The 22740-nt window shown below is 38.3% G+C and overlaps 1 protein-coding gene and 1 long non-coding RNA gene across 4 annotated transcripts in view; one reads left to right on the top strand and one right to left on the bottom strand.

Annotated features, from left to right (window-relative positions):
• Nucleotides 1–793: 793 nt before the first annotated feature.
• Nucleotides 794–12438, top strand: LOC133536921 (uncharacterized). Its single transcript, XR_009802582.1, has 2 exons — nt 794–1449; nt 5730–12438. It is a non-coding gene; the product is annotated as an uncharacterized LOC133536921 (long non-coding RNA).
• LOC133536919 (polypeptide N-acetylgalactosaminyltransferase 17-like) overlaps nt 2546–22740 on the bottom strand; it is a 47075-nt gene continuing 26880 nt past the window's right edge. For 2 of the 3 annotated variants that reach the window (XM_061877629.1, XM_061877631.1), the window contains 3 exons: nt 10995–11072; nt 5998–6159; nt 2546–5918 (listed from right to left, as the gene is read on the bottom strand). In XM_061877629.1, the coding sequence (XP_061733613.1) occupies nt 5781–5918; nt 5998–6159; nt 10995–11072 (378 nt within the window). In that variant the 3' untranslated portion in view covers nt 2546–5780. The remainder of the gene's footprint in view (nt 5919–5997; nt 6160–10994; nt 11073–22740) is intronic. The other variant, XM_061877630.1, reaches the window with a different exon arrangement.

Here is a 22740-nt window from a genome sequence, read left to right as displayed (position 1 = left end):
TGGATATATAAGAAATACTTGACTTTCAGTGAATTCTAGCAATATATATGTATATATATATATATATATATATATTGACAGAGATAGATATCTACATATATCCATATTTTAGAGTTATTTCTTTATATTCATAGTCTTATTTTAAAACCGCTAGTTTTCTTACTTTTTGTTCCCTTTCTTTTTCTCTGCAAGTGAACTGTGTTAGCCTTGGAGCTTTGGAATGTGGGAAGTTGGTGTACTTCCTAAATATCTTATCTCCAGTTGAACAAGGAGCCTGTGTGTCCCATCTGGGGAGGGTGGGAGCGGGTATTGAATAAGAAGTAGTCTCTTTCTGTTAGAATGTTAGATCAATTTGGGCAATGCTATCGAAAGGTTGTATCTAGCTTGGTCTCTCCAAAGCTTTGGAATAAAGTATCATATATCCTACTCCTTGTCTGGGATTCATTGAGAATCAGCTTATGTGTCATCGAAAAGAATTTAGGAGAAGACCGGCAGTTTAAATTCCCAGCAGAGGAACGCCTGGTCAAACGCAACAATATATATAAGAGAAATACTTGAATTTTAGTGTACATTAATTTACACATATACACACACATAACTCTCATCTACTCATTGTTGAGTTAAGGGTTGAATTGTCCATCCTTGTCCTATTCTCTGTCACTATTTTTCTAACCGTGCTGAACACCCTCTCTGATGATGCATTGCTGTGTGGCACGCACATAAGTGCTTTCATCAAATGCACTACAGTCTGGAATCTTCCATCTCTCCCTAGCATGGCTCAAAACCAGTCAATCTTTGCTTCCTGAGGAAGATCTTCACTGCCAACTACTTGGTAGTGCACTACTTCTTCCCGGAGGCTATCCAGGTCCAATCGCAGCTGCGGCTTGGAACTTACAAGAGTATTTCTTCATCTTACTCGTCGTCGCCGCGGCTGTATCTTCCTCGTTCTTCTGCTTCGTCTCCTTGTTGTGTGCGCAGTTGTGTACTGCACTCTCTAAAAGCCGTAGATGTTATTGTCACATATGCATGTACAGTAGATGGCAGTATTTTCCTGTTTAAGAGTGTCACAACATTGCTGTTTACGGCAGACGAACTGCTTTACGGTAGAGGAAAACGTGACTGCTGTTGTTGTGTGTTTTTACCGCACTGGGAGGACGTTAATGAAACTGCCTAACAATAATCCCACATAAGAAACCAAGAACTCGCCCTCGATCATTCTACATTTATAACGTCTGTTCTTCTTCAGTTATGAAGATTACTATATTTGGTGTGTGTTTATTGCCAAGTTATTTCAATTGGTTCTGCTAAGTGAGCTGTACCTTTAAGAAACGCGTAGGTAGGTCACGTGTTTAGACCCCGGAAGCATTTCAAACTGGTGCGCACAACTCCACTTCACTCGTGTTTCTAAGCAAACAACTATTACATCTTATGCTGTTCGTGGCATCGTTGGTATGTACCTATCTTTAATGTTTATGGTACACAATGAATCACATTTAGCTGTGAAATGTGTGTGTTTTATGATGTTAGACGATCTCTGATTACATCACTTGTCCATGTAGGCTAACTTTAATTTGTTGTCATCTGCCTTCATCTAGTGGACGTTTGTTGTACTGTTACTTAAGACAATTTAAATAGTAGACATCTCATCTGTCACTGGTATTTAGTAAATATAACAACACATACAGTGGTGTGTGACAAAGTTTGACTTAGATTTAATTCAAATGGAATACTTGATCATCTGTGGTCTGTAATATGACATTAAGTTCATTTAATTCAGGCATTTACATTTACAATGTTTGTGTCCTACAGTTTCACCCTTTCAATTGTCAATAAACCTGGCCTCCATCAGTCAACCTGGTGTACAGAGTTTTGATGAGCGGAAGGTGTTGAACTTACTGCCTTCGTGTACAAGTGTGCTTAAGGAAGGCAGGATAACGTCATTGGGCAGGCACACTGTTTATATTGTGGGAAAGCGGATGTGAAAACAGGCTGTCGACACGTCACTCAAGTCTGCAAGGAGCTGGAGGGGGCGTGGCATCCAGCTCCGCCTGAATTTCGGGAGATTTTCGGGAGAAAGTTTTTCCCGAGAGGTTTTCGGGAGGGTTGGCAAGTATGGCCTAACAATTAGTTAAAAACAAGAAAGAGGTTTAATTTAACAAGTACTGTATATTGAATGTCTTTGCCACTGTGACATTACATACAGTTTGAACAGTAGCACTATGTTTGAATATAATAATAATAATATTTTTTTTAATTTGGTATAGATGGGAAAATAAAACACTATACTTTTCTCAAGTGAATATTTTGCATACCACAGTTTGATAATTACGGCTTGAGACCAGTGATTCTCAAACTTTTGTACGCGTCGCTCCATCTAGTGGCGCATCAAATAATCACGTCAACGTTTAATGAATACTTAGGCCTACTACGCTACTGTCTTTTAGTGTTGGTCATTATGTGGTAGTGTTACTAGTAGATAAGCGTTGCGTATGCTATCAAGTTTGCGTGTTTTAATGCATGCAACACTTTTAGTAGTCAATAGCGATCACATTTGTACATTTTAATACACTTTGAAGTACACATTCAATGTAAGTATTTACACATTTTTAATTTACAAGTGATAATTTACATGTTTATACATGGAGGACACACCAAGGAGAGGGAGACAAACATTGAACGGCTGGCAAGAGCAGTATTACTAGTCATCTGTGATGTATACTTCCGGTCATGGTAATAGTAGTAGTGTATGATGTGTACTCATGGTCGTTGTAATAATAATAGTGTATGATGTGTACTTCTGGTCGTGGTACTAGTACTAGTGTATGATGTGTACTCATGGTCGTGGTAATAATAATAGTGCATGATGTGTACTTCTGTTTGTGGTAATAGTAGTGTATGATGTGTACTCATGGTCGGGGTAATAATAATAGTGTATGATGTGTAATTTTGTTTGTGGTAATTTTACTAGTGTATGATGTGTACTCATGGTTGGAGTAATAATAATAGTGTATGATGTGTAATTTTGTTTGTGGTAATTGTACTAGTGTATGATGTGTAATTTTGTTTGTGGTAATAGTACTAGTGTATGATGTGTACTCATGGTCGTGGTAATAATAATAGTGTATGATGTGTACTTCTGTTTGTGGTAATAGTACTAATGTATGATGTGTACTCATGGTCGTGGTAATAGTACTAGTGTATGATGTGTACTTCTGTTTGTGGTAATAGTACTAGTGTATGATGTGTACTCATGGTCGTGGTAATAGTACTAGTGTATGATGTGTACTTCTGTTTGTGGTAATAGTACTAGTGTATGATGTGTACTCATGGTCGTGGTAATATGAGTAGTGTATGATGTGTACTTCTGGTCATGGTACTAGTCCTAGTGTATGATGTGTACTCATGGTTGTAGTAATAATGATAGTGTATGATGTGTACTTCTGTTTGTGGTAATAGTACTAGTGTATGATGTGTACTCATGGTCGTTGTAATAATAATAGTGTATGATGTGTACTTCTGTTTGTGGTAATAGTAGTGTATGATGTGTACTCATGGTCGGGGTAATAATAATAGTGTATTATGTGTAATTTTGTTTGTGGTAATTGTACTAGTGTATGATGTGTACTCATGGTTGTGGTAATAATAATAGCGTATGATGTGTAGTTCTGTTTGTTGGTAATAGTAGTGAAGTGAAGTGAAGTGAATAATAGTACTAGTGTATGATGTGAACTCATGGTCGTGGTAATAGTACTAGTGTATGATGTGTACTTCTGTTTGTGGTAATAGTACTAGTGTATGATGTGTACTCATGGTCGTGGTAATAGTACTAGTGTATGATGTGTACTTCTGTTTGTGGTAATAGTACTAGTGTATGATGTGTACTCATGGTCGTGGTAATATGAGTAGTGTATGATGTGTACTTCTGGTCATGGTACTAGTCCTAGTATATGATGTGTACTCATGGTTGTAGTAATAATGATAGTGTATGATGTGTACTTCTGTTTGTGGTAATAGTACTAGTGTATGATGTGTACTCATGGTCGTTGTAATAATAATAGTGTATGATGTGTACTTCTGTTTGTGGTAATAGTACTAGTGTATGATGTGTACTCATGGTCGTTGTAATAATAATAGTGTATGATGTGTACTTCTGTTTGTGGTAATAGTACTAGTGTATGCTGTGTACTCATGGTCGTTGTAATAATAATAGTGTATGATGTGTACTTCTGTTTGTGGTAATAGTACTAGTGTATGATGTTTACTCATGGTCATGGTAATAGTACTAGTGTATGATGTGTACTTCTGTTTGTGGTAATAGTACAAGTGTATGATGTGTACTCGTGGTTGTGGTAATAGTAGTAGTGTATGATGTATACTTCTGGTCATGGTACTAGTACTAGTGTAAGATGTGTACTCATGGTTGTGGTAATAGTACTAGTGTATGATATATACTTCAGGTCGTGGTACTAGTACTAGTGTACGATGTGTACTCATGGTCGTGGTAATAATTATAGCGTATGATGTGTACTTCTGTTTGTGGTAATAGTAGTAGTGTATGATGTATACTTCTGGTCGTGGTAATAGTACTAGTGTATGATGTAAACTTATGGTCGTGGTAATAGTACTAGTGTATGATGTGTACTCATGGTTGTAGTAATAGTACTAGTGTATGATGTATACTTCTGTTCGTGGTAATAGTACTAATGTATAATGTGTACTCATGGTCGTGGTAATAGTTCTAGTGTATGATTTGTATTCATGTTTGTGGTAATAGTAGTAGTGTATGATGTATACTTCTTGTTGTGGTAATAGCACTAGTGTATGATGCGTACTCATGGTCGTGGTACTAGTAGTAATGTATGATGTGTACTCATCTCGTGGTACAAGCACTAGTGTATGATGTGTACTCATGGTTGTGGTACTAGTAGTAATGTAATCATGGTTGTGGTACTAGTAGTAATGTATGATGTGAAGTGTGACGTGAATTATATTTATATAGCGCTTTTACTCTAGTGACTCAAATCGCTTTACATAGTAAGTTACATTTAAACCAGTGTGAGTAGTACTGGGAGCAAGTGTCTTGCCCAAGGACACAACAGCAGTGACTAGGATGGCGGAAGCGGGGATCGAACCTGCAAGCCTCAAGTTGTTGGCACGGCCGCTCTACCAACCAAGCTATATCGCCCCATGTATGATGTGTACTAGTACTAGTGTATGATGTGTACTCATGGTCGTGGTACTAGTACTAGTGTATGATGTGTACTCATGGTATTAGTACTAGTGTATGATGTGTACTCATGGTATTAGTACTAGTGTATGATGTGTACTCATGGCACCATTAGTAGTGTATGATGTGTACTCATGGTCGTGGTACTAGTACTAGTGTATGATGTGTACTCATGGTATTAGTACTAGTGTATGATGTGTACTCATGGCACCATTAGTAGTGTATGATGTGTACTCATGGCATCATCAGTAGTGTATGATGTGTACTTGTGGTACTAGTACTTAGTGTATGATGTGTACTCGTGTTACTAGTACTTAGTGTATGATGTGTACATGTGGCACTAGTACTTAGTGTATGATGTGTACTCATAGTAATAGTACTAGTGTATGATGTGTACTGTACAGTAGAGTTCTATCATTAGGTTATGTAGTCATTTAAGGTGCACACACATTGGGTGATTTGCGACGGAATAATTTGCTCCCATTATTTCTAATGCTCACAGCGCCTCCTACAGAGCAGAAATGTTTCTGAACAAGACATGCAGCGTGGTGCATCATGGTTGGACGTGGACCGGACTAATGGACCACATCTGTCCGGAGCAATTCTGCATCACCACCTTGAAGAAGGGGTCGGTCCCGGTGCTCACCACCTCCAAGCAGCGACCTGTGCCCGCGTTTCGCACCCTGCCGTTCTGCGGGGCGAAAAACTGTCAGTGACAGAATGCCTCTCACTTCCCTTTGACCTCCGACATCACCAAACGCGGCACTTACCGGAGTGTAGAGCCACAAGCTCGTCAGCACCTCTGTCACCTTGTTGCAGGGCAGGAGCCGCGGTAGGAAACTCTGGCGGTCGTCCACTAAGCAGAGAGCGTACCAGTTGTGGAAGCCCAGCGCGCCCAACATCAGCTGACCCTTGGTGGTGAAACGAACCAGCTGAGGGTACACAACACGACGACAAACGTCAACACAAAGACAACACAATTGAGTACGCTGCAAGTCTAACAGAGCTTCTGCGGGTATCGGAAAATCTAATTGAATGCTTTTTTAATGCAACTTAAAGGCCTACTGAAATGACATTTTCTTATTTAAACGGGATAGCAGGTGCATTCTATGTGTCATACTTAATCATTTTGCGATATTGCCATATTTTTGCTGAAAGGATTTAGTAGAGAACATCCACGATAAAGTTCGCAACTTTCGGTGCTAAGAGAAATGCCCTGCCTCTATCAGAAGTCGCAGACGATAAATGATAAATGATAAATGGGTTGTACTTGTATAGCGCTTTTCTACCTTCAAGGTACTCAAAGCGCTTTGACACTACTTCCACATTTACCCATTCGCACACACATTCACACACTGATGGAGGGAGCTGCCATGCAAGGCGCCAACCAGCACCCATCAGGAGCAAGGGTGAAGTGTCTTGCTCAGGACACAACGGACGTGACGAGGTTGGTACTAGGTGGGATTTGAAACCGGGACCCTCGGGTTGCGCACGGCCACTCTCCCACTGCGCCACGCCGTCCCGATGAGGTCACATGTTGATGGCTTCTCACATATTCATTGTTTTTAATGGGAGCCTCCAACCAAAAGTGCTATTCGGACCGAGAAAACGACAATTTCCCCATTAATTTGAGCAAGGATGAAAGATTCGTGTTTGAGGATATTGATAGCGACTCACTAGAAAAAAAAAAAAAAACACGATTGCATTGGGACGGATTCAAATGTTTTTAGACACATTTGCTAAGTTAATTCTGGGAAATCCCTTATCTTTCCTTTGTGTTGCTAGTGTTTTAGTGAGTTAAATAGTACCTGATAGTCGGAAGGGTGTGTCTACGGGTGTCTTGACGCGCAGCGTCGACGGCAGCTATGGACGGCACAAGCTCAGCTTTTCTCCGGTAAGAACTGACTTTTTAACCACAATTTTCTCACCGAAACCTGCTGGTTGACATTTGGTCGTGATCCATGTTGGCTTGACCGCGCTCTGATCCATAGAAAAGTTTCACCTCCAGGAATTTTAAACAAGGAATCAACGTGTGTTTGTGTGGCTAAAGGCTAAAGCTTCCCAACTCCATCTTTCTACTGTGACTTCTCCAATATTAATTGAACAAATTGCAAAAGATTCAGCAACACAGATTTCCAAAAAACTGTATAATTATGCCGTTAAAGCAGACGACATTTAGCTGTGTGTGTGCTTCATACTTCCCAAAAACCCGTGACGCCTTGCGTACACGTCATCATTACATGACGTTTCGAAGACGAAACTCCCGGGAAATTTAAAATTGTAATTTAGTAAACTAAAAATGCCGTATTGGCATGTGTTGCAATGTAAATATTTCATCATTGATATATAAACTATCAGACTGCGTGGTGGGTAGTAGTGGGTTTCAGTAGGCCTTTAAAACACTTATTGCTCATCCCAGCAGGCACAAAACATTGATACAACGTTGATTATACGTACGGGTCCTTTTAAAACTGACTCTGAAACAATGTAGCAAAATAGTTATATTTGTACATTGAAACAACGTTGATGCCTAATGTTGGATCCACATTGTTGATTGGGAAATAACAAAATTTCAATGGTCAAATCAACGTCAGACCGTGACATTGACTAAGCGCCGTCAAAAAGCATGTTGTTTGAATGTTGTATTTGTATTGTAGACAATTGGTTGGGAAATGACCACATTTCAATGATCAAGTCAACGTCAGAACCCAACATTGATTAAACGTCAAAAAGCATGTTGTTTCAGCGCTACGTTTGTGTTGTAGAATATTAGTAAGAAAATTACCAAATTTCAATGGTCAAGTCACTGTCAGAACCCAACATTGATTAAACGTCGTCCAAAAGTATTTTGTTTCAACATTATATTTGTGTTGTAGAATATTGGTTGGGAAATTACCAAATTTCAATGGTCAAATCAACGTCAGAAACTGATATTGAATAAACATCAAAAAGCATGTTATTTTTAACTTTACGTTTGTGTTGTAGAATATTAGTAGGAAAACGAGCAAAATTTAATGGTCAACTCAAAGTAACAACCCAAAATTTATTAAACGTCCTCAAAAAGTATGTTGTTTCAACGTTATGTTTGTGTTGTAGAATATTGGTTGGGAAATGACCCAATTTCAATGGTCAAGTCAACGTCAGAACCCGACATTAAATAAACGTCAAAAAGCATCTTGTTTTAATGTTGTATTAGTATTGTAGAATATTGGTTGGGAAATGACCAACATTTCAATGGTCAAATTTGTCAGAACTCAACATGATTAAACATCGTCAAAGAGTATGTTGTTTCAACATTATGTTTGAGTTGTAGGATATTGTTTGGGAAAATTACCAAATTTGAATGGTCAAGTCAACGTCAGAACCCAACTTTGACTAAATGTTGTGAAAAAGAATGTTGTTTCAACGTTATGTTTGTGTTGTAGAATATTGCTTGGAAAATGACCAAAATTTCAATGGTCTAATCAACATTAGAACCCAACAATAAATATACGTCATCAAAAAGCATGTTGTTTCAACATTACGCTAGTGTTGTAGAATATTGATTGGTAAACGGACAAATTTCAATGGTTAAATCAACGTCAGAACCCGACATTGAATAAACTACGTTTATTATTATTGTTTCAATGTTGTATTTATGTTGTGGAACAGGGGTCCCCAACCTGTTTTGCACCATGTACCAGTTTAATGTACGCATTAATTTCCATGTGTGGCAGATAAATTCAGCAAAAATAAATGTATGAAAAATACAAGTCACTATAACACTGAATTAGTGGGAACCTAGGACGTGTTTCTTTGCAATGAGATCTCCAGCAGGTTGATGGCAGTATATACCATCAACCTACTGGGGACTGCAGATGAAAATCAGCTTTTGGTTACAGTCTGTCACACTTATATGTTCATTAATGTACATTGTATCATGTCACAAGGTTATAACAAATATAATGACAAGCGACTTCCTATGAGAAGTTATATTGTTTATTTATAAACAAGCTAATTGGTGTGTCTAGTGGGATGGGCGAAAGTTAAGTTTTTTTAATCAATTCCTTTATCACGAATTGATTAACGTTGACCCTGACTTTAACAAGTTCCATCCATCCATTTTCTACCGCTTATTCCCTTTCGGGGTCGCGGGGGGCGCTGGCGCCTATCTCAGCTACAATCGGGCGGAAGGCAGGGTACACCCTGGACAAGTTGAAAAACTTATTTGGGTGTTACCATTTAGTGGTCAATCGTACGGAATATGTACTGTACTGTGCACTCTACTAATAAAAGTTTAAATCAATCAAGTCGGAGAAAATGCATTTAATGTTTCTGTACGACCCGATAGAAAATTCATCACGAACCAGTACCGGTCCCCTGACTTGTGGTTACAGACCTCTGTTGTAGAATATCTGTTGGGAAACGACCAAAATTCAATGTCAGAACTCAACATTGATTAAACGTAATCAAAAAGCATGTTGTTTCAACGTTATGTTTGAGTTGCTCAACCTCAGGACCTAATTCAACAAGTTCTCAACGTTGTTTCAATGTCTTGTGCCTGCTGGGATGTTACTGCAGATGGTTAGGGTATATCATCGAGAGCATACAACTGTCTGTATAGACAAAAAGGAAAGCAATTGACAAAGGTAATGTTTAACAGCTGACAAGTTGACATTAACTGTGGCCAAATGAAGCACCAATGTAATCATAACATAATAATGCCAAAAACATATTTTTCCTACTGTATTATTTGTAACTATTGTACCGTATGTTTGGAGTATAAGTCGCACCTGCCAAAAATGCTTAATAAAGAAGGAAAAAAACATATATAAGTCGCACTGGAGTATAAGTAAACTTTTTGGGGGAAATATATTTGATAAAACCCAACACCAAGAATAGACATTTGAAAGGCAATTTCAAATAAATAAAGAAGAGTGAACAACAGGCTGAATAAGTGTACGTTATATGACGCATAAATAACCAACTGAGAAGGTGCCTGGTATGTTAACGTAACATATTATGGTAAGAGTCATTCAAATAACTATAACATATAGAACATGCTATACGTTTACCAAACAATGTGTCACTCCTAATCGATAAATCCCATGAAGTCTTATACGTCTAGTCTCTTACGTGAATGAGCTAAATAATATTATTTGATATTTTACGGTAATGTGTTAATAATTTCACACATAAGTCGCTCCTGAGTATAAGTCGCACCCCTGGCCAAACTATGAAAAAAACTGCGACTTATAGTCCGAAAAATACGGTAAATAGAAGGTCAATGACTCAATTATTCTAAATAGGCTCTCAATATTTGTTGGCAAAAAATGCACTTCAATAAATGTCTTGAAGTGCATTTTTCTTCAAATAAAAAATTGTTGTGTGGTTTGTTTTGTTGTCTTTGCCATTGGATATTTTACGTAATGCTTTTCAATCCTATGCAAGGCCTTGATTTTCGCAAAATCCACGTAATGATTTTTTTTCATGCTTTTTTTTAATGCTTTCTAGTGACCCACGGAGAACCTGCTAGCAGCTTTTTGTGTGCAAACTCAAAAGTCCAATTTCCTTCTTTTTAGCTTTTACACACCAAGTTAACGTCACGCTGTCAACAAAAGTGACGGATTGTTTAGGACGCGGGTGTCAAAAGTGCGGCCCCGACGGCTATTTTTCTTTTTTATTCTAAAAATACAAATAAGCAAGAATGGGGGCAATAAACAACAGTAATCTGACAAGAAGAAAGTGCAAATATGTGATCAAAGGTCATGATCCTGTCCTGCCACACCTGTCTTTCTGCTGCCTCCCTTCTTCGTGTTATAGTGCCTGTGTTTGGAGCTCCTGGGGCGCAGGGACCATCGCACACCTGTAATCAGTCTACCATTAGGCCAAGAAATAGCTCCAACAGCTTCATTTTCTCGTCTGGTTGATTACAGTGGTACGTTGGTTTTAGTCTCCCGTTCCAAATGGTCCCATGACAACCAAATTGTAGGAAAAACAAAGGCATTTTTTCCCGTAAGAAATAATGCAAAATGAAATGAATGAATGAACGTTTCATGTCGCTTTTACTTTTTCTTGAAGGAAACACCCACGCGGACGCCACTGTCCAGTGTTTCTCACCTTTAGTATCAAAGTGCTGGCAAACGCAACTTTCCTTGGTCCCACGTTAGATTATTGTGCAGTCATACTTAAAAAAAAAATCAGGGAATCTTTTGTGTCGTTTCCTTTTTGCAATCTATTGATGATACGCCGGAAATAAAAATGTTATTTTACGTGCGATGTGTGAAAGTACAAAAAGTAAAAAGGCCATCTGCAATTTTGGATTTGTAATTTATAATCGGATTTGTTAGATTTTAAAGTCGACTGATCGGTTAACGCTGTTGTTGTTTCACGAAGATCACAGCTCATGGTGAGTCCCACAAATAAGCAGATATTATTTATGGTTTCTTTTCTACTTCAAATAAAAAGGCGAAAACTGCCAGAGAAACAAACATGGTAAAGTTTTGCCTCGCTGTGGTCGACTTCAGCTCTGAAGACGATCAAACTTGACAATCTAGAACAGGAGTGAAATTACTGCTAAAACTACACAAACACACAAAAATGTTTTACTCCCTAATATTTTTCCCCCCCAATTTTTTTTTTTGTTGCAAATACAAACATTTTTTTCTGCAAGTGAAAAAAACCATTCAAAAGTATAAAAAACGATTTTATTCAATTAAAAACGATTTGCAAGTTCAATAACAATGTTCTTCCCAGTAAAAAGTATAAAAGAGTATAAAAACAATTTTCTTCAATAAAAAAAATATTCACATGGATAAAAACAATTTTCTTCAATTAAAGAAACGGATGTGTGAAAGTACAAAAAGTAAAAAGGCTATCTGCAATTTTGGATTTGTAATTTATAATCGGATTTGTTAGATTTTAAAGTCGACTGATCGGTTAACGCTGTTGTTGTTTTCCGAAGATCACAGCTCATGGTGAGTCCCACAAATAAGCAGATATTATTTATGGTTTTCTTTTCTACCTCAAATAAAAAGGTAAAAACACCCAGAGAAGCAAACATGGTAGAGGTTGGCCTCGCTGTGGTCGACTTTAGCTCTGAAGACGATCAAACTTGACAATCCAGAACAGGAGTGAAATTACTGCTAAAACTACACAAACACACAAAAATGTTTTTACTCCCTAATATTTTTCCCCCCCATTTTTATTTTTTTGCAAATACAAATTTTTTTTCCTGCAAGTGAAAAAAAAACATTCGAAAGTATAAAAAACGATTTTATTCAATTAAAAACGATTTGCAAGTTCAATAACAATTTTCTTCGAGTAAAAAGTATAAAAGAGTATAAAAACAATTTTCTTCAATAAAAAAAATATTCACATGGATAAAAACTATTTTCTTCAATTAAGGAAACGATTCCTAATTATAAAAACTATTTTCTGCAATAAAAAAACTAAATGCTAGTTTAAGAACAATTTTCTGCAAGTAAAAAACGGTTTTCAAGTATAAAAACAATTGTATTCAATTAAAAAAAGGATTTGCAAGTATGTAAACAATTTTTGTGCAAGTAAAAAAAAAGATCCGCAAGTATAAAAACAACTTTGTGCAAATTAAAAAAAAAGGATTTGCATGTATAAAAACAGTTTTCTTCAATTAAAAAATGTTTCGTTAGTGTAAAAACAATGTTCTTCAATTAAAAAAAACAGTTCACAAGTATATCAAAACTTTGGTGCAAGTGAAAAAACGATTTGCATGCATAAAAATAATTTTCTTTAGTTAGAAAAACAATTTCTGAGGATAAAAACGATTTTCTTCAATTAAAACAAATATTTGCAAGTATAAATACAATTTTCTGCAAGTAAAAAAAAGATTTTCTGCGAGTAAAAAAAAAAAAAGATTTGCGTGCATAAAAACGATTTTCTTCAAGTTAAAACATTTGGCAGTAATATTCCACCCCATGTGATCCACACACTTGCACTCAGAGCACATGTAATTTGCACTCGACAACGATAGATGAGCTGCTGAGGGCCATCAGAGCTATACTGTTATTCACGCATGATCCTGTCTGCCAAAAGTAACAAAGAGGAAGCAGGCTGGGGAGTAAAATGGCGGACAGAAGAGAGGGGAAACTTACAGGTTGAGCTTGTATTTATACTTGAAAATTGTATTTAAAAAAAAAAAGTTGTTTTTGTTTACCTGCGAATTGTTTTTTAATTGAACAAAATAGCTTTTTGTTTTAACTTGCAAATCATTAGGCATGAGTAAAGACATGTTTGTGTGTTTGTAAAGTTTGGGCAGTAATTACACTCCAGAGAGCAGTGGTTCTCAAATGGGAGTAAGCGTACCCCTGGGGGTACTTGAAGGTATGCCAAGGGGTACGTGAGATTTTTTTTTAAATATTCTAAATATAGCAACAATTCAAAAATCCTTTATAAATATATTTATTGAATAATACCTCATCAAAATATGAATGTAAGTTCATAAACTGTGGAAAGAAATGCAACAATACAATATTCAGTGTTGACAGCTAGATTTTTTGTGGACATGTTCCATAAATATTGATATTACAGATTTCTTTTTTTGTTAAGAAATGATTAGAATTAAGTTCATGAATCCAGATGGATCTCTATTACAATTCGCTCTTTAAGTTGATGATTACCTCTATGTGTAGAAATATTTATTCATAATTGAATCAATTGTTAGTTTTCAACCATTTTTTAAATTTATTTTTATATCTTTTTTTCCAAATGGTTCAAGAAAGACCACTACAAAGGAGCAATATTTTGCACCGTTATACAATTTAATAAATCAGAAACTGATGACATAGTGCTGTACTTTTACTTCTTTATCTCTTTTTTTCAACCAAAAATGCTTTGCTTTGATTAGGACTGGGGTATACAAACTTTTTACACTGAGGGCTGCGGACTGAAAATTTTTATATTTTTCTTTTTTAAAAACAATATAATAGTTGTTGTTGTTTTACCTTTATGTCTTTCCTCAAGTTTGGTCCCCGGTCTCCGGAAGGCACCAATGTTAGAAATAAGTCATAAATTATTATTATTTTTCATTTAACGCTTGAATCTCGAGATCAACTTCAGGTCTGTGTTGTTATAACATTTTTTTAAATTTAGTTTTTTATGTTTATGGCCTTTATGTCAAAACCCTTATTTATATGGCAAACACACAAACTATGCAATATTTCCCCCCAAAACATTTCAAAGTGGAATATTTGACGTGAAGTAATTGGAACCCTGAATAGGTCAATAATTCATAACAATAAAAAAAGAATAAGTGTTGAAAATAAGCCAAATGTATATTTATATATTTTTTACTTTTAACGCTTAAGTCTGTAAATCTCTTGATTATAAGATTTTATCATTTTTTTCATACTTTTTTGTTTTTTTGATGCCCTTTTTGTGAAAGGAAACTTTGTTTCGCACAAAATATGCAATATTATCCCCCCAAAATATTTGAAAATGAAATTGTTCAAGTGAAGTAATTGGAGCCCTCAGCAGGTCAATAACAGTCCACATGGCAGCTTTGTGTTATTAGTGTCAACACTGCAACTTTTTATTGTTACATGTCACTGTTTACTCTTTTATTACACTCTTCTATGTTTTAAATTTTTATCATAGTATTTTTTAGAATGGGCCGGGGGCCATTAGCAAATTAGCTGTGGGCCACAAATGACCCTCGGGCCGCACTTTGGACATGGCTGGATTAGGGGGTACTTGAATTAAAAACATGTTCACAGGGGGTACATCACTGAAAAAAGGTTGAGAACCACTGCCATAGAGGTCTCAAACTGGATTTAAGTGGGGGCTGCTGATGGTCAAGTCGGGGTGAAGCTGGGCAGCATGAATGATTCACTTCAGAATCACACACGTGACTACATTTGTTTCTCTTCTACCAGCAGCTAAGTGACCCTGGGCTATGGTAGGCCTGAAGTTTTGTATATAAATGTATAATGTATGTAATTTTGAAACTTTTATATTGTGAGAGGGTCGAGTTCCCCAGGAGATGGAAAAGTTTAGCTTGCTTACAGGAAGTTCCTGTCTGTGATGCCCAATGTGTGTTTGTTGAGCTGTCATTTTGTGTTTGCACCATTCTTCTAGTTTGTGTCTAGTGGGATTACAGACTGCTCTAACATATTTAACTATTGCTATGCATTAAACTATGAAGTTAAAGTGTCACTGCACTTTTCTTTCCCAATGTGACACAAGAACACGTCTTTCTCTTTTTTAATGCAGTCTAAATTGTAAAAAAAAAAACTGCCAGTACACAACGGCTAACAATATAACTAATGGCAACAATACTCCATTTACATATAGTGACTTGCATATTAACCCAGTTTTAGCGACATTGTTATCACAAGAGCTAATGCCAAGGAACTCCTTTAAGTAACATGGCGCCTTGATCACAGAGAGCTAACTAGTCTTTGCAGCTATTGACATGCAAGTCACTCAGCTTCTTAAACCTATAGGTCAGCCTCTGTATGTTCAGGTTCAAAAATATAAGGTTCTGATCATCATTTGTCTATGGTGGCTCTCACAAAGTTTGTCATTATTATTAGTAGTTGTTGTTGAAAGAAATAGAAAACGTTGGGATGCGTCTGTGAAGTCAATGTACCAAAAAATAAAAGTTCCAGCGGTGTTTAAAATGAGCACGATATGTAAATATTGCATGTTATTATGAATGTTACTACATTACATACTGTATGTACTCAGAACAGGTATATAAAATGTCGACGGAAGTGTTGGAATGTTTTTTTAGAGCGCTTTATAGACGGAATAGATATAAGCCCCATTACATGCATGGTTTTTCACTCGTCAGAATGCTCGAAAAAGAGAACAATGTGTGTTCTTGTCTTACATAGGAATTGTGAGTAATGGGCAAAATTCGAAAAAAGGAGCAGTTCCCCTTTAAGTATAGGGCCACAAATTATGGGCCTGCGTACTACCAATTTGAGACCCATGATCTAGAGGAGGTCTAAGTTGTAAGAAGAAGCCCCTTTTCCACCGCTGGGACTTTTTCAGGAACTTCCCCACTTAAATAAAGTTCCCCCTGTGTTTCTGACAAAAACTACCCGGGGAGATTTAGTTCTCTAGGAACATCTCAGAGTTCCTCCTAGCAAGGTGGGACTTTTTCAAGTGACAAGGAACCTTTGCGGGGCGGGCTGTGCCGTCGAACGCTGATTGGTTGAACACAATTCGGAGCGTTTCTAAAACTTCTCTTTCAAACACAAAACCGCTATTGGAATATATGAGGGGACTTGTTTATTTCATATTTCTTGTGAATTTCAATTACAACAAACTTGACAATGGAGAGAAAGAAGAATGAAAGGAACTTTGCACTTGCAGGAACTTTTTTGGGACATCTTTGTGCTGAAGATCACTGATCAGTGGAATTATCTTGTAGGGATTTTACTCAGCCGTAGTCATTTAACTAACTGTATGCAGTTTATTATTGTTTTTAAAGAACTTAATTTCATTGCTCAAAGCTACGAGAAGTGGACACTCTTTTATACGTATTTATGGAGGAGTACGAAGTCGGACTCGAAGCAACAACCTCGGCTGCTTACTACTCTGACTTTGTTAGATAAAAGTGGACAAAAGGAGGCAGCACACAAGTGGAACAAAGGCAAACAACATTAAATATTAACTATTTACTTTATTACATGTTCTAAAAGTAGTCAGTGAGACTCCATTTGTGTAGTTATTAGCCTCAATCCGAGTAAACAGAATTTTAATGCTAACAAGCTAACGCTAAAGCCGATGTGGTTGTGTTGGCGGCGTGAGATAAACACTGACATGTATTATTTATATACTATATGTCATGATCCGTTGTCCGGATCATGTTTTTTGTTATGTTCTATTAGTTTTGGACTCTTTTAGTTCCTGTTTGACACCTGAATTTGTTTTAGTTGCCATGGCTATTTATGATTTTCACCTGCCTCTGGTGTTCAGGACGCGCACCTGCTTCTAATCGGAGGACTATTTAAGCCTGCCTTTGCCAGTCAGTCGGCCTGGCGTCATTCTGTCACGACGTGGTTTTCGCCTACTGCGGGGTCGTTCGCCCAGGATGGCAAACGGACGACTCCGGACAGGACTTGCAGGTAGGAACATTATTTAATTTTAAGAAATAATCACCGAGGTACAAAACGGAAAACACCCCAAAGGCAAGCGTGCCTATCGCACGCGGAAGCTAAGGCAAAAACTTAGGACATGAAACTATAGACATGAACTTTACGAAACTGTGGCATTAAACAACTAGCATTAAATATGGCATAGAACAAACACGAAACTGTGGCAAGAAACCAATAATGACGCCAGGACGACTGACTGGCAAAGGCAGGCTTAAATAGTCCTCTGATTAGAAGCAGGTGCGCGTCCCGAACACCAGAGGCAGGTGAAAATCATAAGTAGCCATGGTAACTAAAACAAACTCAGGTGTCAAACAGGAACTAAAATAGTCCAAAACCAACAGAACATGACAAAAACATGATCCGGACCACAGATCATGACACTATATACGAATAATCACTGATACTTTTTATTTATATATTCAGATAAACATTGATATTTTTTATTCATATATTGTTATTTGCAGATAAACACTGACATTATTTAAATATTATTTACAGATAAACACTGATATTTATTATTTATATTGTTGTTTACAGTAGAAATGGACCAAAAGGAATCGCCTGGCCCTCAGAAATTCATAATTTACCGACTTTCTGACTGTTGGACACTGCTGACAAAAGCCTGACTTTTTTTATCAACAATTCGGTACACTTTATTATTTAAATCATATATTTTTGTACATGATTGCTTTGTATTTCATCTACATACTTTTTAGTTAAAGAACTGTAACCTAATATTGGCTGTTTATTTACATGGTATTAGTATAGAAATATAGTAAACCACTCCTGCACACGTCAGCAGCTTGATTTGTAGAAACTACCTGAACGGTGAAATGCGGTGGAAACACAAACCACCCACTTCTACAAGAACCTATACTTCCAATCAGCCACACCCCACCGTTGGTCTTCTTGTCTTTACACCGGAGGTTAAACCTGAGGTGGTTCTTGTAGCGTGCAGTTCTCTAAATGGGCCTCTTAGGTTTGCATAGGTGAACCTGCTGAAGGTAGGCATAGAGCAACAGAGCCGGCCCCGAATCTCCCGTCTTGGGAAGTCCTCCCATCACACCTGACGGGGACCTCCCTCCCGGTAAAACGTGCGACGATTTGACTGCAAGGTTGATAGTCGAATCAGACTCCTCCGAATCGGATAGTCAAAATGTTGAATATTTGACTCTATGTACGAAAGCTGAGGTACCACTGCTCGTGTTTAGTGTCTGAAATCAGACAAACTCGGTAACATAAGATGGAATTTTACCTTGACATGTTTCAATACTCATCTGCAGTCTTCCACAGAAGTGTCTTATGACCGCTGTGACGTGTCGCTCTCAGCTGTACTTCCCAAGCGCCCCCTGTCGGTCTTCTTGTCCCTACACCGGAGGTTAAACCTGAGGTAGTTATTGTAGCGTGCAGTTCTCTAAATGTCTCCTTTCAGCGGGTGGATTTCCTCTTATTAGCTCGAACAGGTTTATTTTGTTGTTTTCGTGAATATATTTGACCGTGAAAAAAGAATTCACTCACGTAAATGAAACAGACTGGCAATTTTGGACTCAGTTCGCCGAAATTAACCGCGCACAGAACATGACGCACACTGACCGGCATTTACTTTGGACCTCTGAACAACCTAGAGCCCAAAAACTTGTCTATTAGAACATTTTATGAGCGAGCCAACGTCATAACGGAGTAAGAGAAGGAGAAAACCATCAAACACGCCCTAAAAAGCTGGCATTAACCAACCTGGACCATCAGAAGAGAAGAAAAAGTAATAAAAACCAGGAAGAAAACAACTGAGGAACAAATAACCATACATCACAACACAGGTTCCTAGAAAACTACAAATTAAACACGACCGTAGATCCAAACATAAACAACTGGGACGGCGTGGCACAGTGGGAGAGTGACCGTGCGCAACCCGAGGGTCCCTGGTTCAATCCCCACATAGTACCAACCTCGCCACGTCCGTTGTGTCCTTGAGCAAGACACTTCACCCTTGCTCCTGATGGGTGCTGGTTAGCGCCTTGCATGGCAGCTCCCTCCATCAGTGTGTGAATGGGTAAATGTGGAAGTAGTGTCAAAGCGCTTTGAGTACCTTGAAGGTAGAAAAGCGCTATACAAGTACAACCCATTTATTTAATTTAACAATACAGCCACTAGTACACCCAAAGGATAAAATAGAACAGGACGGGAAAAATGCAAGTTAGCTGACAAAATTCCCTACGTATCAAGTCGCAAATAAAACGTAGAAGAGACAAGAAAGACAGTCGACACCATAAGGCAGGGCTACTAACTAGATAATGAAGAGGGCCGCAGTTTCAAGAGCCCAAGGGCTCAGGGGCCGGAGATCGAAATGTGGATGTTTCGTCAGAAAGGGCCTCAGCAGGTTATATTTCTTTAAGACTGCGTTTACTTAATTGCGAAGTAAATACATCAGCTTTCACACCGCACTGTCAAATTCATTATTCTGCCAGCGTGTGCAGCTAGTTAACAGTATGACGAAAAAGAAGCTTCAGTTTTTATTGAGGATTGATGTTCCTTCTTTTGAATTACAAACCCCAAAACCATTGAAGTTGGCAGATTGTGTAAATGGTTAATAAAAACAGAAATGCAAATCCTTTTCAATTTATATTCAATTGAATAGACTGCAAAGACAAAATATTAAATGTTCGAACTGAGAAACCTTTTTTATTTTATTTTATTTTTTTTTACAAATAATCATTAACTTAGAATTTAATGGCAGCAACACATTGCAAAAAAGTGTGCAGTGGGGCATTTTTACCACTGTGTTTCCTTTTAACAACACTCAGTAAACGTTTGGGAACTGAGATCAAGTTTTTAAGCTTTTCAGGTGGAATTCTTTCCCATTCTTGCTTGATGTACAGCTTAAGTTGTTCAACAGCCCGGGGTCTCCGTTGTCGTATTTTAGGCTTCATAATGCGCCACACATTTTCAATGTGAGACTGGTCTGGACTACAGGCAGGCCAGTCTAGTATCCGCACTCTTTTACCACAAAGCCAAGCTGTTGTAACACGTGCAGATTGTGGCTTGGCATTGTCTTGCTGAAATAACCTTGAAAAAGATGTTGCTTGGATGGCAACATATTTTGCTCCAAAACCTGTGTGTACCTTTCAGCATTAATGGTGCCTACACAGATGTGTAAGTTACCCATGCCTTGGGCACTAAAACACCCCCATATCATCACAGATGCTGGCTTTTCAACTTTGCTCCAAGAACAGTTCAGATGGCTCTTGTCCTCTTTGGTCCGGAGGACACGACGTCCACAATTTGAAATGTGGACTCGTCAGACCGCAGAACCCTTTTCCACTTTGTATCAGTCCATCTCAGATAAGTTTGGGCCCAGCAAAGCCGGCGGCGTTTCTGGGTGTTGTTGATAAATCGCTTTCGCTTTGCATAATGGAGTTTGAACTTGCACTTACAGATGTAGCGACAAACGGTTGTTAATGACAGTGGTTTTCTGAAGTGTTCCTAAACCCATGTGGTGATCGAAGGTCACAGGCATTCAATGTCACGTGCAGTGATTTCAGCAGATTCTCTGGACCTTTTGATGATATTACGGACCATAGATGGTAAAATCCCTAAATTTCTTACAACAGCTCGTTGTGAAATGTTGTTCTTAAATTGTTCGACAATTTAATCACGCATTTGTTCACAAAGTGGTGACCCTCGCCTCATCCTGTTTGTGAATGACTAAGCATGTCATGAAAGTTGCTTTTACACCCAGTCATGGCACCCACCTGTTGATTGATTGATTGATTGATACTTTTATTAGTAGATTGCACACTACAGTACATATTCCGTACAATTGACCACTAAATGGTAACACCCGAATAAGTTTTTCAACTTGTTTAAGTCGGGGTCCACGTTAATCAATTCATGGTCCCAATTAGCCTGTTCACCTGTGGGATGTTCCAAATAAGTGCTTGATGAGCATTCCTCTACTTTTCTCAGTCTTTTTTTACCACGTGCCAGCTTTGTTAAAACATGTTGCAGGCATCAAATTCCAAATGAGCTAATATTTGCAAAAAATAACAAAGTTTAGCAAATCGAACGGTAAGTATCTTGTCTTTGCAGTGCATTCAATTGAATATAAGTTGAAAATTATTTGCAAATCATTGTATTCTCAGGGTCTTGTTCACTAGTGAGGGAAGAGTGGATCGTGAGATCGACAGGCGGATCGGTGCGGCGTCTTCAGCAATGCGGACGCTGTATCGATCCGTTGTGGTGAAGAAGGAGCTGAGCCGGAAGGCAAAGCTCCTAATTTATGTCTTGGATCCTCTTTGGACTGGACTCTCGCGACTGTGTTGTATCCATTGTGGATTGAACTTTCACAGTATCATGTTAGACCCGCTCGACATCCATTGCTTTCCTCCTCTCTAAGGTTCTCATAGTCATCATTGTCACTGACGTCCCACTGGGTCATTATTGTCACCAATGTCCCACTGGGTGTGAGTTTTCCTTGCCCTTATGTGGGCCTACCGAGGATGTCGTGGTGGTTTGTGCAGCCCTTTGAGACACTAGTGATTTAGGGCTATATAAGTAAACATTGATTGATTGATTGATCTATGTTCCCATCCTCACCTATGGCCATGAGCTTTGGGTTATGACCGAAAGGACAAGATCACGGGTACAAGCGGCCAAAATGAGTTTCCTCCGCCGAGTGGAGGGGCTCTCCCTTAGGGTGAGAAGCTCTGTCATCCGAGAGGAGCTCAAAGTAAAGCCACTGCCTCTCCACATGGAGAGGAGCCAGTTGAGGTGGTTCAGGCATCTGGTCAGGATGCCACCGGAACGCCTCCCAAGGGAGGTGTTTCGGGCACGTCCGACCGGTAGGAGGCCACGGGGAAGACCCAGGACACGTTGGGAAGACCATGTCTCCCGGCTGGCCTGGGAACGCCTCGGCATCCCCTGGGAGGAGCTGAACAAAGTGGCTGGGGAGAGGGAAGTCTGGTTTTCCCTGCATAGGCTGCTGCCCCCGCGACGCGACCTCGGATAAGCGGAAGAAAATGGATGGATGGATGTATTCTGTTTTTATTTACGACTTACACAACTATCTAACTTCACTGGTTTTGGGGTTCGGATTTTCCTTTCTTAGGTTTATTTCCTTACATTTCTTCCTTCATTTAAGTTTTTAGGACTCATTATATGAACATAAAACAAACATAACAAAAGTATAAAGTCCATTGTGTGTTTTACATGAATGATGTCCATTGATAAATAAAATACAAAAAAAATATTTAATGTTAATATATTCACACAACTACAAATGTTTAAACAGTGTCGCCCTATACTGGTCAAATTTAGCACTACAATGTTTAGAACGTAAAGTCTGTTATAGAACATTTTCCTCTGTTCAAATTGCGCGTACATTAGCCCTGTAAT

This window comes from Nerophis ophidion, linkage group LG18 (genome assembly GCF_033978795.1).
Source record: "Nerophis ophidion isolate RoL-2023_Sa linkage group LG18, RoL_Noph_v1.0, whole genome shotgun sequence".
Taxonomy (NCBI): Eukaryota; Metazoa; Chordata; class Actinopteri; order Syngnathiformes; family Syngnathidae; genus Nerophis; species Nerophis ophidion.
This window is presented reverse-complemented; position numbering and strand designations above follow the sequence as displayed.